The sequence below is a fragment of the Lipotes vexillifer genome, unplaced genomic scaffold, assembly GCF_000442215.2.
Source record: "Lipotes vexillifer unplaced genomic scaffold, Lipotes_vexillifer_v1.1 scaffold570, whole genome shotgun sequence".
Taxonomy (NCBI): domain Eukaryota; kingdom Metazoa; phylum Chordata; class Mammalia; order Artiodactyla; family Lipotidae; genus Lipotes; species Lipotes vexillifer.
In genome coordinates, this window is record NW_006777801.1 from 839,081 (window position 1) to 849,628 (window position 10,548).

Consider the following 10,548-nt stretch of genomic DNA (forward strand, 5'->3'; position numbering starts at 1 on the left):
AGGGAAAGATCTGTCTGGTTTTCTGGTAAAGTCAGAATCAAAACTTGATTACAGATTTTGGTGGGGTGGTGATGGGGATCGATCTATAGTATTGTTGAGGTGGCAGCCGGCTGGAGTGGGAAGGTCGGCGCAAAAATGCCTTTGGAAATTAAACATTGTAATGAAATGATTCCTTTGAAGGCAGCTTTCCAGGTGTGCTGTAAACCATGCTAGGCTATAATTGAAATATAAAAGAATGCTTCAAAAGCTGTGATCTATTTTTTAGCGACTGTTGCGCTAATCCTGAAATCCTAGCATGAATTAATGTAAAGACAGGATTGGATGCATAAAAGTACCTGTTTTAATCATTTAGCATGTTGTTCAAAACTAACCTGGTTGAGGCTTCAAGTCTAAGGGTGAAAATCTCACTCTCATCTTTCAAATCCCCCCATCATCTGCCAAGAACAGCCACCAGGGGCTCCTGTGGGAGCTGTGAAGAGGGGCTACTTCCGCTCTCCCTGCTTAATGCCGGGGAGAGATTCCCTGCAGTTCATGTATGATGAAATGGTCGAGGCCGATGTTTTTTAAAAGTACTTTATTAAAGCTTAAACAGTGAATCAATTTTCTGTTCCAATCCGGTACCGTATGAAAATATCTACACTGCTGAAGCTTAACGTTGGCAGAAGGTTTCATCTTTGGAGTTGAACAGTAAGTTACTTTGTAGCAGGTGAGAGAGCTATGTTTGCCTCTGCTCCTGCACTTCACTAGCACAGGGAAGTCAGCCTTGCGATCTTAGAATAAGTCCACACTGTCCCCACTCTGCATCACCCCCGCTTACCTAGCATAGGTGCATCAGTACCCACATGTACAAACAGCAGCAATGGGTAGGAATACTGCATCTGGAGACTCAGGGTAGATTACAGTGCTGGGTACCTGTGGTTTCTTTTCATGTGTCCCAAAGTTCAAAAGTAAAAGCAGGATCCTTGTGTAGGGGCTGAGGCACCAAAGGGGAGGGAAGGTGCTGGAGTCTTATGTCCTGTGTGGTCTCAGGATGCCCCTTGTAAGTGTGAACTGATGCTGTTTTATCCTTTTATCTAGACGCACTACTTTGGCCTTTGGTTTCTCAGCAAGAGCCAGCAAGCACGATGGGTGGAGCTGGAGAAACCTCTGAAGAAACATCTGGACAAATTTGCGAATGAACCTCTGCTTTTCTTTGGAGTCATGTTTTATGTGCCAAATGTGTCGTGGCTTCAGCAAGAGGCCACAAGGTAGGTACATTTTTTCCTCCGTGTTCCATGTAGGATGTGGATTAACTGTGAGGCTTCAGATGAAGTAGATGAGCTGGTTGGTTTCGGGGTGTGTTTGTGTGTGTGTGTGTGTGTGTGTGTGTGTGTGTGTGTGTGGTGGGGAAGAGGGTAGCATAGTTGGGAAATGTTGACCAGTTGCTTTGCAGCTTTAGAATTTTTGTTTGAATCCATGTAGCTAACCCCAGCGGTTGCCTGTACTGCTAGTGAGGTAGCAGTGATCCTGAAGCACGTAGAATTTTGTGTCTAGCAGCATAGACTGGGTAAAATCAGTATGCTAGGATTTCATGAAAAATTAACCACCTAAAACCGTTTGGTCCAGTCCTTCCCTCAAAATGTCCCCAAACAAAATGCATCATCAGACTCTGGATTTGAGGATTGAGAAGGTAACTGAAGATGGGAGTAGAGTTGAGGAAAGCACTGAGAAGGCATGAGTTTTGGTTTCGTGGGTTGAATATGAGGAGGCAGGAAGGCAACAGCAGAGCGATCTGGGGATTAGCCCCGCCCTCCTGCTCATTGGCTGCTTTACCTGGGAGAGAAACCACGTGCCATCTTTGAAGTGCTATTTTTCCCTCATCTGTAAAGTGAGGGATTTGAATGAGTCCCAAACGTTCTGATAGTCTGCGATTCTGTGAATGAAACGAGTGCGTTTTTGTTGGTGTTCGTTAAAATATGCAGGTGGGGGGGGTGTCTCCTTATCATTCTGTTATTTCCGGTACTGAAGGGAATCACATAAACCCTCTACTTTAAGCCTTTTACTTGGATCATGGCATTCAGAGTGCTTGGGAAGCAATGTCAGTGGCATCCCAGGTAGAAGGAATAGTATTCTACCTGATTATTGCATGTGTCATTTCTTAGATTTTAAATTTCTGAAATAAGGATGCAGCTGAAATTTTTATTTACATTTTAAGGTGATAGTGTCCATCTTCTTCTTTTTTTTAACCCAAATCATTGTTAAATAGGTGGTGTTTCTATAAACACAGGCCATGAGAGAGCCGATAGTCGGACCCAGGAAACCTATGTCAGTCTTTCAGGTGTCATTCATTTGAAGCACTTGATTGTGTACCATCGTGCACTGTTTTCAAGTGATTTCATTTATTTAAGTCCTTTCTGTCCAAGAAATTATCTCCTCAAATCTCCTCGAGTCAAATCAAAGCAAGATGATTTCCTCCAGCTTTTGAATCCTTGAGTACTTTACACAGTGTTAGGAACACAGAATTAGGGTAATAAGAAATACTTGTTGGTTCATGGCTCTTGGACCATTAAATGCAAGAGAATGAGTGCCAAGGATGAAACATGGACTATAAATTAATGCATATTGGGAAAAGTACAGCCCGTAAGAAAAAAAAAAATGAAGTGGTGTTCCTCTGGACAGATTTATTCTGTAAGGTCTGTTTAGGAAGAGCAGTTGAAATGGTGAGGGACTCAGAAATTGTGCTTTATGAAGTTAAAGAAAAAAAAAGCTAGTTTAAGCTTAGAAAAATGAAGACTTGCAAGGGTACAGTAGCTGCCTTTGGACTCTCATGGGGAGGGAATTCTGTGTCAGCTCCAGAGCACAAAATTAGGGCCGGTAATAATGAAGTTCAAGGAGTTGAAAGACTTTGGTTGTCTGGCTCGACATAAGAACAGACTTTCTAATAATAAAGCCATGTAAAAGTGGAGTAAGCAGACTTATAAAAGGGCAAGAGCCCCAGTCTCTGCAAATGCTGTAGCACAGAGTGATAGCCCATGTAGTGTCTTGTAGATGAGACCGCCATATTGGGAAGAATGTTGGAATCATCAGTGGTTCTCAAACAGACCAGGGCCTGCTAGATCATAATTACCCGAAGCATTTATTATGAATATGGATTCTAGGGCCGCACCAGAAGTCTGAACTGAAATGTCTCAGACTGGGGTTCACGAGGATGTGTTGTTTAAAATAAACAATATTCCTCAGGTAGCTCTGATGTTCATTCAGACTTGGGAATCAATAAGTTAGTTAACCTCTAAAGCTCTTTACAGTTTTAGATTTTCCAGATAAGTAAACTTAATGCTGCATTATTTGATTGTCAATATTTGCATTTATAAGCTGAAACAAAAAGTGTTTAAATCTCAGAAACTGAGGTATAGAGTAGGAACTTTTGAATTTCTTTTTGCTCAGTTAGGTTGGTTCATTTAAGAAGTTTGATAAGGAAGGAAAGAAGGGTTTTTCAACACAGGATTTTGAAGCAAACTCTGTTACTGTTGTTTGATCAGAAAAACTAACAGAAAATGATTCAAAACTTTGAAGGACATTTTTTAGACTTAAACATTGGAACTAACCTATGTAGATTTCAGGTATAACCTTCTCTTTATGGGAAAGGATGTTTAAAATTAGGAGCCGGTTTGCATGAGGAGTTTTTTTTGGTCCTCCCCCTCCCCCCCCAGCATTGCAGGAATTTTTGTTGTCCCAAGGGGCCCTAAAACTGGAATGTGCCGGAAGTGGGGGTGGGGTGGGGGGGTGGGGGTCAGAGCAAGGGAGGTGGAGAAATAATAGAGAAAAGTGTTGTAAATAAAGAAAGGAACATTGATAGAGGGAGAATGAAAAGAAAAAAGGAGGGAATTCCCTGGTGGTCCAGGGGTTAGGACTCAGCCCTCTCACTGCGGGGGACCGGGTTCAATCCCTGGTTGGGGAACTAAAATTCTATAAGCCACATGGCATGGCCGGGAAAAAAAAGAAAGAAAAAAGGAATATATATACTTGGGAAGGTTGAGGGACACCAACAATGACCCAGGTGTGATCCACTGACACTCACCCTGGGTTTTAGGCATATAGACTACAGGGTAAAGGAGACTGGTTTGAACAGAATAACAGTTTTAAGTGCTCAAGATTTCTGGGTTTGATATTAGAGATGAATAGAAGAGCTGAATTCAAGGTGAAGAGTGCTACCAATCGTCATTAGGAGCCCTTGGGAATCTGAGTCTTCCTGGGAGGTTTTAGAAGCATCTGGGGTCTCAACTGAGTATTGAAACTGTCCTCCAGGCAGAGCAGCCAAGGAGAAGCAGTGGTGGGTGTGGGATTCCAGAGGAATGTTTGACAGAAGGCCCCGGCAGCGTTCATGAGGAGCTGGTTAGTGGCTCACTCCTCAGTCAGCCCCTGTTACCTGAGTTACCAGGCATCTCAGGTGGAGGTGGGCTTTGTCTTCTCTGAGAGCACCTGGGATCCGCAGCATCTGACACAGAACAGTTAGTCTTTGTGATGCCCCGCAGAGTAAGATGTTTGCATAGATTAGCAATAGAAATCTGTCTTTCATTGTGGGCAACCCTTTGGAGGAGGCAACCATTCAACCATCTGTGCTTAAAAAATAAGCCTTTGTCTGGAGCCAACCACAGTTGTTTTCACCCAACACATGTTTGCAAGGGTTTGGCTACTTCTCTTTGAGAGTAAAACAGGTTCTATAGCATTAGTCGGGACCAGCCATTTCTTTTCTGATAAAGGACAAAGAGCTTGGAATTAATACTCTGTGTGTGTGTGTGTGTGTGTGTGTGTGTGTGTGTGTGTGCGCGCGCGCGCGCGCATGCGTGTGTGTAAACCCATATAAAGACACACAGGGGTGAAAGAAAGATATATTTAAAAGATGTATGTTTCATTTCTCATCTTCAGACAGTCCTACCCTTGAAAACTTGCAGGTTAACACAGTATTTGGAACAATACAACAAAAATTGGAGAACGAGGTTGATTGCAAACTGTTTAAGAAGGTGATTGACTTAAGATTATCAAGTCCAGGTTTTTTAAGTTAGAAAATCGAGAATCTTTGTTTTTTTGACATTAATTTTGATATGCTTTGTCTCATCTCGTTTCCAGGACATGCTTTTTGCAGAACAAATCTCTTCGTAAGTGAGGGAAAAAGGCCAAGATACTATGGGGAGTAGGGGACAACATGGACAGTTCAGGACCTACGTTTAGGTGGTAACTGAATAGGAGACCAAAGATATCAAAAGGAGAATACACACAGAAGTACACATAAAAGGGGAAACAAAACAAAACAAAACAAAACTCCTGATAGTCTTACAGAAGTGTGAAAAAGCTGGTGAAAAGGACACACTGATAGACAGGTGGAGGATGAGTCATGAAACCATAGGAATTAAAGAGATTAGGAAGAGAGTTTGTTAGCCCTGTTCCAAACTGTAAAATACATTACCTTGGGGCTTTAAAAATGTTAGTTTTCCTCCTTTGGTTAAAATGACTCAAGGGATGGGACCACCATAGTTTTTTCCGTTTTTTCTCATCTCCCTTTTTGCCAGCTTGTCTGCTCAGCAAAGGGACTCTGGCTAGGAGTTCATCTTCCCCCATCCTGTCCTCCTCCTGACTCAAAGGAAAGATTTTTGTAATGTGTTTTAATGATGTGCATAGCAACAGGCTCATTATAAACACATGGTTTTCAGATTTTTTTCTGGACACAGAAAGAAAAAAGATGGTTTGTGAGAGGTGGAGAAATTCTTAGTCAAACAGAAGGATCCTTAATAATAGCCAGGGGAAACCAGAAATCTGTTGGCGGAGATCACTGCTTTCCGTTTAGGTCTGGGGTTTTTCCAAGTCTTCCTCCAGTGAGGAAGTCCCTCTTTAGTTTTTTCAATACTAAAGAGAACACTTTTAAGAGAAAAAGTAATTTTTGAAGAGTGAATTGGCTTCAAGGTTGAAGTTGCTGACTGCATACATGGTTTCTAAAATTTTCACTTCTGGGACATTTTTCTGTTATCAGAACATGTTTGTCTTTGCATTATCCCTGTTGAATGGTCTGTTTGCATAGTGCTAAGGGGCTTTTAATTGTCCTAATGAGGGCAGATAACCTTTCCTACTTTCCCAGAACACATTTGTAGCCTGCTGTTGAGGTGCGGCCATCCGCCTTCCTAGAGGTAAGCATCGTTTTGATGCAAAGCAGTGGAACCACTGCTGTGGCCAGCACAGTTGCTCTACCGGCCGAGGACAGTTTTGACACATTGTGGAATTCTGGTGGAAACTTCAGGTCTGTGGGACCTGTTCCAAGCTCTCTCCATCTAGAGGGTGCTGCCTCTGTGTTTTCTGCACTTCTCAGCCTCTGTGGGTCACTCTACTCTTGGAATCACCATTCTCCTTACATGTCTTAACTTCTCTAAAGTACTAGACTATGAGGCTACAATCTAGTCTGCTCGGTAAAGCTGCCTAGCAGTTATTTCCAGAAGGATTTTGAAAAATACTTAATCTCTGTATGGGCTTGTAGGGGGCATTCTACAATGTTAAATGTAGCTCCTGTCTGGGAAGAACTTACTGGACAATGTGTCATTCCACTAACTGCAAATAAATGCCCACATTGAAAGCTGCACTGTTTAGGTATCACAAAGAGCGTGAGTGCATTTTTGTTGTGATGGTGAGTGACAAGAGAGTTACGTTATTACATTGTTAGACTATGGTGGGGGGGCAGTGGTAACCCCCCTTTTCTTCCAATTACAGAGTTTGGGCCTCTGGCATATTATATTGATGGCAAAGCCAGATTAGGTGAAGCCTTACATCCCCATAAAGGTCAAACTGGTGGTTTTTTTTTGTTTGTTTTGTTTTTTTCCTTGCGTTATGCGGGCCTCTCACTGTTGTGGCCTCTCCCATTTGCGGAGCACAGGCTCCGGACGCGCAGGCTCAGCGGCCATGGCTCACGGGCCCAGCCGCTCCGCGGCATGTGGGATCTTCCCGAAACGGGGCACGAACCCGCGTCTCCTGCATCGGCAGGAGGACTCTCAAGCACTGCGCCACCAGGGAAGCCCCAAACTGGTGTTTTGATTTTTTTTTTTTTTTAAACTAGGTTTCAAGAAGTGGTTCCAATGACCTTACAAAAGCTTTCTTCACCTTACCTTTCTAGTAAATACTTATGGTTTCCCTTTTAGTCTCTTGCCATCTGCCTTGAGTGCTATTGTAAACAAGTCAGTGTTCAACCAGTGTTTGAAATGTCTCTTTTAAAAGCTCTAATTATGGTAACATTTCCATTTCCTTTTACAACACCATTTATTTTGTTCCTCGGTTCTGTGAATTCTTTTATTATTTTGAAATGTCATTTTAATGGCTATTTAAAGTTTACCCGTGGGCTGGGAAATAGGGACTCTCTTCAAATCGGACTTAAAATTCAGCATGAATTCCCTGTGGGTAATATAATTTGCTGAGAATGGCAAATCCTCCTCCTGGCCAGCTCCAGCGGGTGAATGAGAACTTGTTCTCTCTCTGTTGATGATTGCCAGATATTTTAGATATTTTAAGATGCTGTTTATACTGGGATTTAGTCTCAAACATCATTCTGTGTGGCTAATGTCATGTACGATGAGATGAGCGAGGAAAATGGCTGTCTGCAACAAGCAGAGCAATCTTGAAGGCGAGAATTGCTTTCCCAAAGGAGATGAGTTGATGAAAATGTTAGTTGCCATTTGCATTATTTTTCATTCTAGCCTTTATTTTAAGTACCTGTTCCGTGTTAGACACTTTGCTAGTCAGTGGGAGTACAAAATGAACAGATCTCAACACGTCCTCTCTCTCCTGAAAAGAGCTGTATCTCCAAGAAGCTTTTATTTCATCTCCACATATTTGACTTATTGGAGATTGGAGTTTGTTTGTAAAGCTTACCCAGGGAGCCTGGTAAGTGTCTTCCAGGACCAGGACCAGCTTCATGGACCTGTGACCTGTGCAGTTAGTTGCACGGAGCCCCGCACTCAGAAAAGCCCTGCACTTGGCTTAGGGCACTGCTGTTGTTCTTCTGAAATTCTTAATAATTTTTTTTTTTTGGCTGCGCCTCGGGGCACGCGGGATCTTAGTTCCCCGACCAGAGATCGAACCCATGCCCCCTGCAGTGGAAGCACGGAGTCTTAACCACTGGACTGCCAGGGAAGTCCCTGAAATTCTTAATTTTTGAATAATGAACGCTGCATTTTCATTTTTCACTAGACTCTGCAGATTTTGTAGCCAGTCCTGCCCAGGACAGCCTCCTACCTCCATCCCTGTTCATTCATCTCTGCTTGTTTTATTGTTGCCTTGGGACTTTTGCTCTTAGCTTTGGGTAGATCTGAGTCGTCTGTTGTGGGTGTGATCAAAGAAAAAAGGTAAAAAGACAAACAAACAAACAAAAACCATGGGGGAACACAAATAAAATTTTCACTGTCTTTGCAAATATGAAAATGAAATTGAGGTCCTGGTAACCATTTCTGCTCCTGGACTTGACTTACCGGAAAATCCTGCAGAGTTTGGGGAACTGTTATAAAACCAGTTGAATTTCCTTTAGGGAAGCTGATCAATTAGCTTATCTCAACCCTCAGCTAGGATTTCCTCATGTTTTGCTTTGAAGAAGATGACTCCTCAAAGTTTATGCTTTTCTTAATTAAATCGAAAGCACACCTTAGTGCCTACCTCATCATACCAAGTCTTCCAAATGCATGGAATTACTTTTTATCCTTTTCTTTCCTCTCACAGGAAAAAGATATAGATTGCAAGAATATGTAGGGAGATAGCTATTTAGGCAACACACTGCCAGTAGAACAATGAGGTCTACACGTATAAAATGAAGTTAACACTTAAACACAATCTGGGTGTTTATTTGATATTCTTTCCCTTTAGGGGAGAGAAAACAAATGGTAAAATAAATCAGTGTTCTTTAATAATATCACTTGACATTATTATTATTTATTGTAGGTGTTCTATAATAAATGGAAAAATCGGAATTTCAAATGGAAATAGGTCCATGGCATCATTCATGTTTCAAAAGGAGCCTTCATGTAATGTTAGGTTTCTTTAATGCATCTGACATTTGATTTTCACCCTTTGTAAAGCAAGATATGCTTCTCTGTGCTTTAACCATTAGTAAAGCAAAGTTTCTCCCAAATAGGTTGAAATATCAATAGTATACCTCAAAAAGAAAAACAAAACCCTTTTCTTTTAAAGTGTTAAGATTCTCATTTTCAATCGTACGGTTAATGTGTATTTACTAGCATTTGATGATCTATTCTGAAATTCTCAAAAGCAAACAAAAATCATGTGCTTCTCTTGAGCTGTTTGGAAAATAACTTGATATCTTAAGCAAGGGTAATACTTCTGTTCTTTGTGTATTCCTTGATTTTCAAACGTACATTTATTCGTTTGTTTATTCACTCCTTCATCGATTTCAAAGGGTTCTTTATCAGAGTTACATTGCAGAAGACTGAGAAAGATCCATTTGACTCATGAAACAATAAAGATTTATAAGAGAGCAGGGTTTAAAATTTTAGAATATTCTTTTTTTTTTTTTTTCAAAAGCTGGTAGAACATGATGATCCCACACAGCAGTGTTTACCTTCAGCTGTGGGGTGGAGAGGGGAAAAATAAACAGAAGTGATGGGAAGAGGTGTTTTGTCGTGTCAGAGCATGCCAACTATGTTCCATGGGTTTTTAAAAGACATCCACTTCCTTAGAAAGTATTCCTAGGATTTGTAGGGCTATCATTATAATGGGTGGGATTGGGAATGATGTGTTAATTTCAATGCTGGGGTTTTAAAAAACTCTTGCGGGGAGAGGCACAGGAAGCAGTAGATGTTTTAGAATCCTTTGCTCTACTTTTTCTGGGATCTCAGTGCAGGGACCTTAAGTCAGGGCAGACTGGGTGGGGAAGGAGGAGGGAAGTGGCAGATGTGCTGTATTCCCACGTTAAAGAGGCCTACAGTGTCAGAGCAGCAGCATCTAGAAAGCACAGAATCCTTTTTTGTGCTTTATGGTATAGCTGTTTTCTGGCCCAGTACAAGACTTCCAAACCTACCCAGCCTGAGAATGTGATAATTCTATGAGGTTCCATGGAAGAATGTAGTTTGTATTCCATCACCTGATAGAATTTAATAATAACAATCATGAGAGTGGCTAGCATTTATGTACGAGGTGCTGCACCAAGTATCTTAGGTGATTACCTTTTTCCGTCCTCATTACAACCCTATGAAGGGGGCTCTATTATTATTCTCTGAAAAAGGATTGTGGGTTTTTTTTCCCTAATAGAAGTTTTATTACTAATAAGCGGAGATTTCGTCCATCAAAGTAGTTGAATCTTTTACCTTACTTTGCCAGACAAATACTCTCGTCCACATGTCCCTCTACTCCCCAGCGTTACCAGAGAAATGGGAGGTGGGGCTGTTAGTTCCTACTGAAGTGTCAGCAAAGAAATCTAGAGGGCTGAAGTACCCGTAAAGTCAGAGATCATACGCTGGCAGCACGAGAGCTGATTCTGGTCTACTGGTGGGTTTTGTTTTACCTGGACCTTTTTTTTTTTTTTTTTTT

The 10,548-nt window shown here is 41.6% G+C and overlaps 1 protein-coding gene across 1 annotated transcript in view; it reads left to right on the forward strand.

The window, feature by feature from the left end:
• Window positions 1-10,548, forward strand: part of PTPN14 (protein tyrosine phosphatase non-receptor type 14) — a 171,700-nt gene that overhangs the window by 81,152 nt on the left and 80,000 nt on the right. The window contains exon 3 of the mRNA XM_007451289.1: window positions 1,078-1,247. Within this exon, the coding sequence (XP_007451351.1) occupies window positions 1,078-1,247 (170 nt within the window). The remainder of the gene's footprint in view (window positions 1-1,077; window positions 1,248-10,548) is intronic.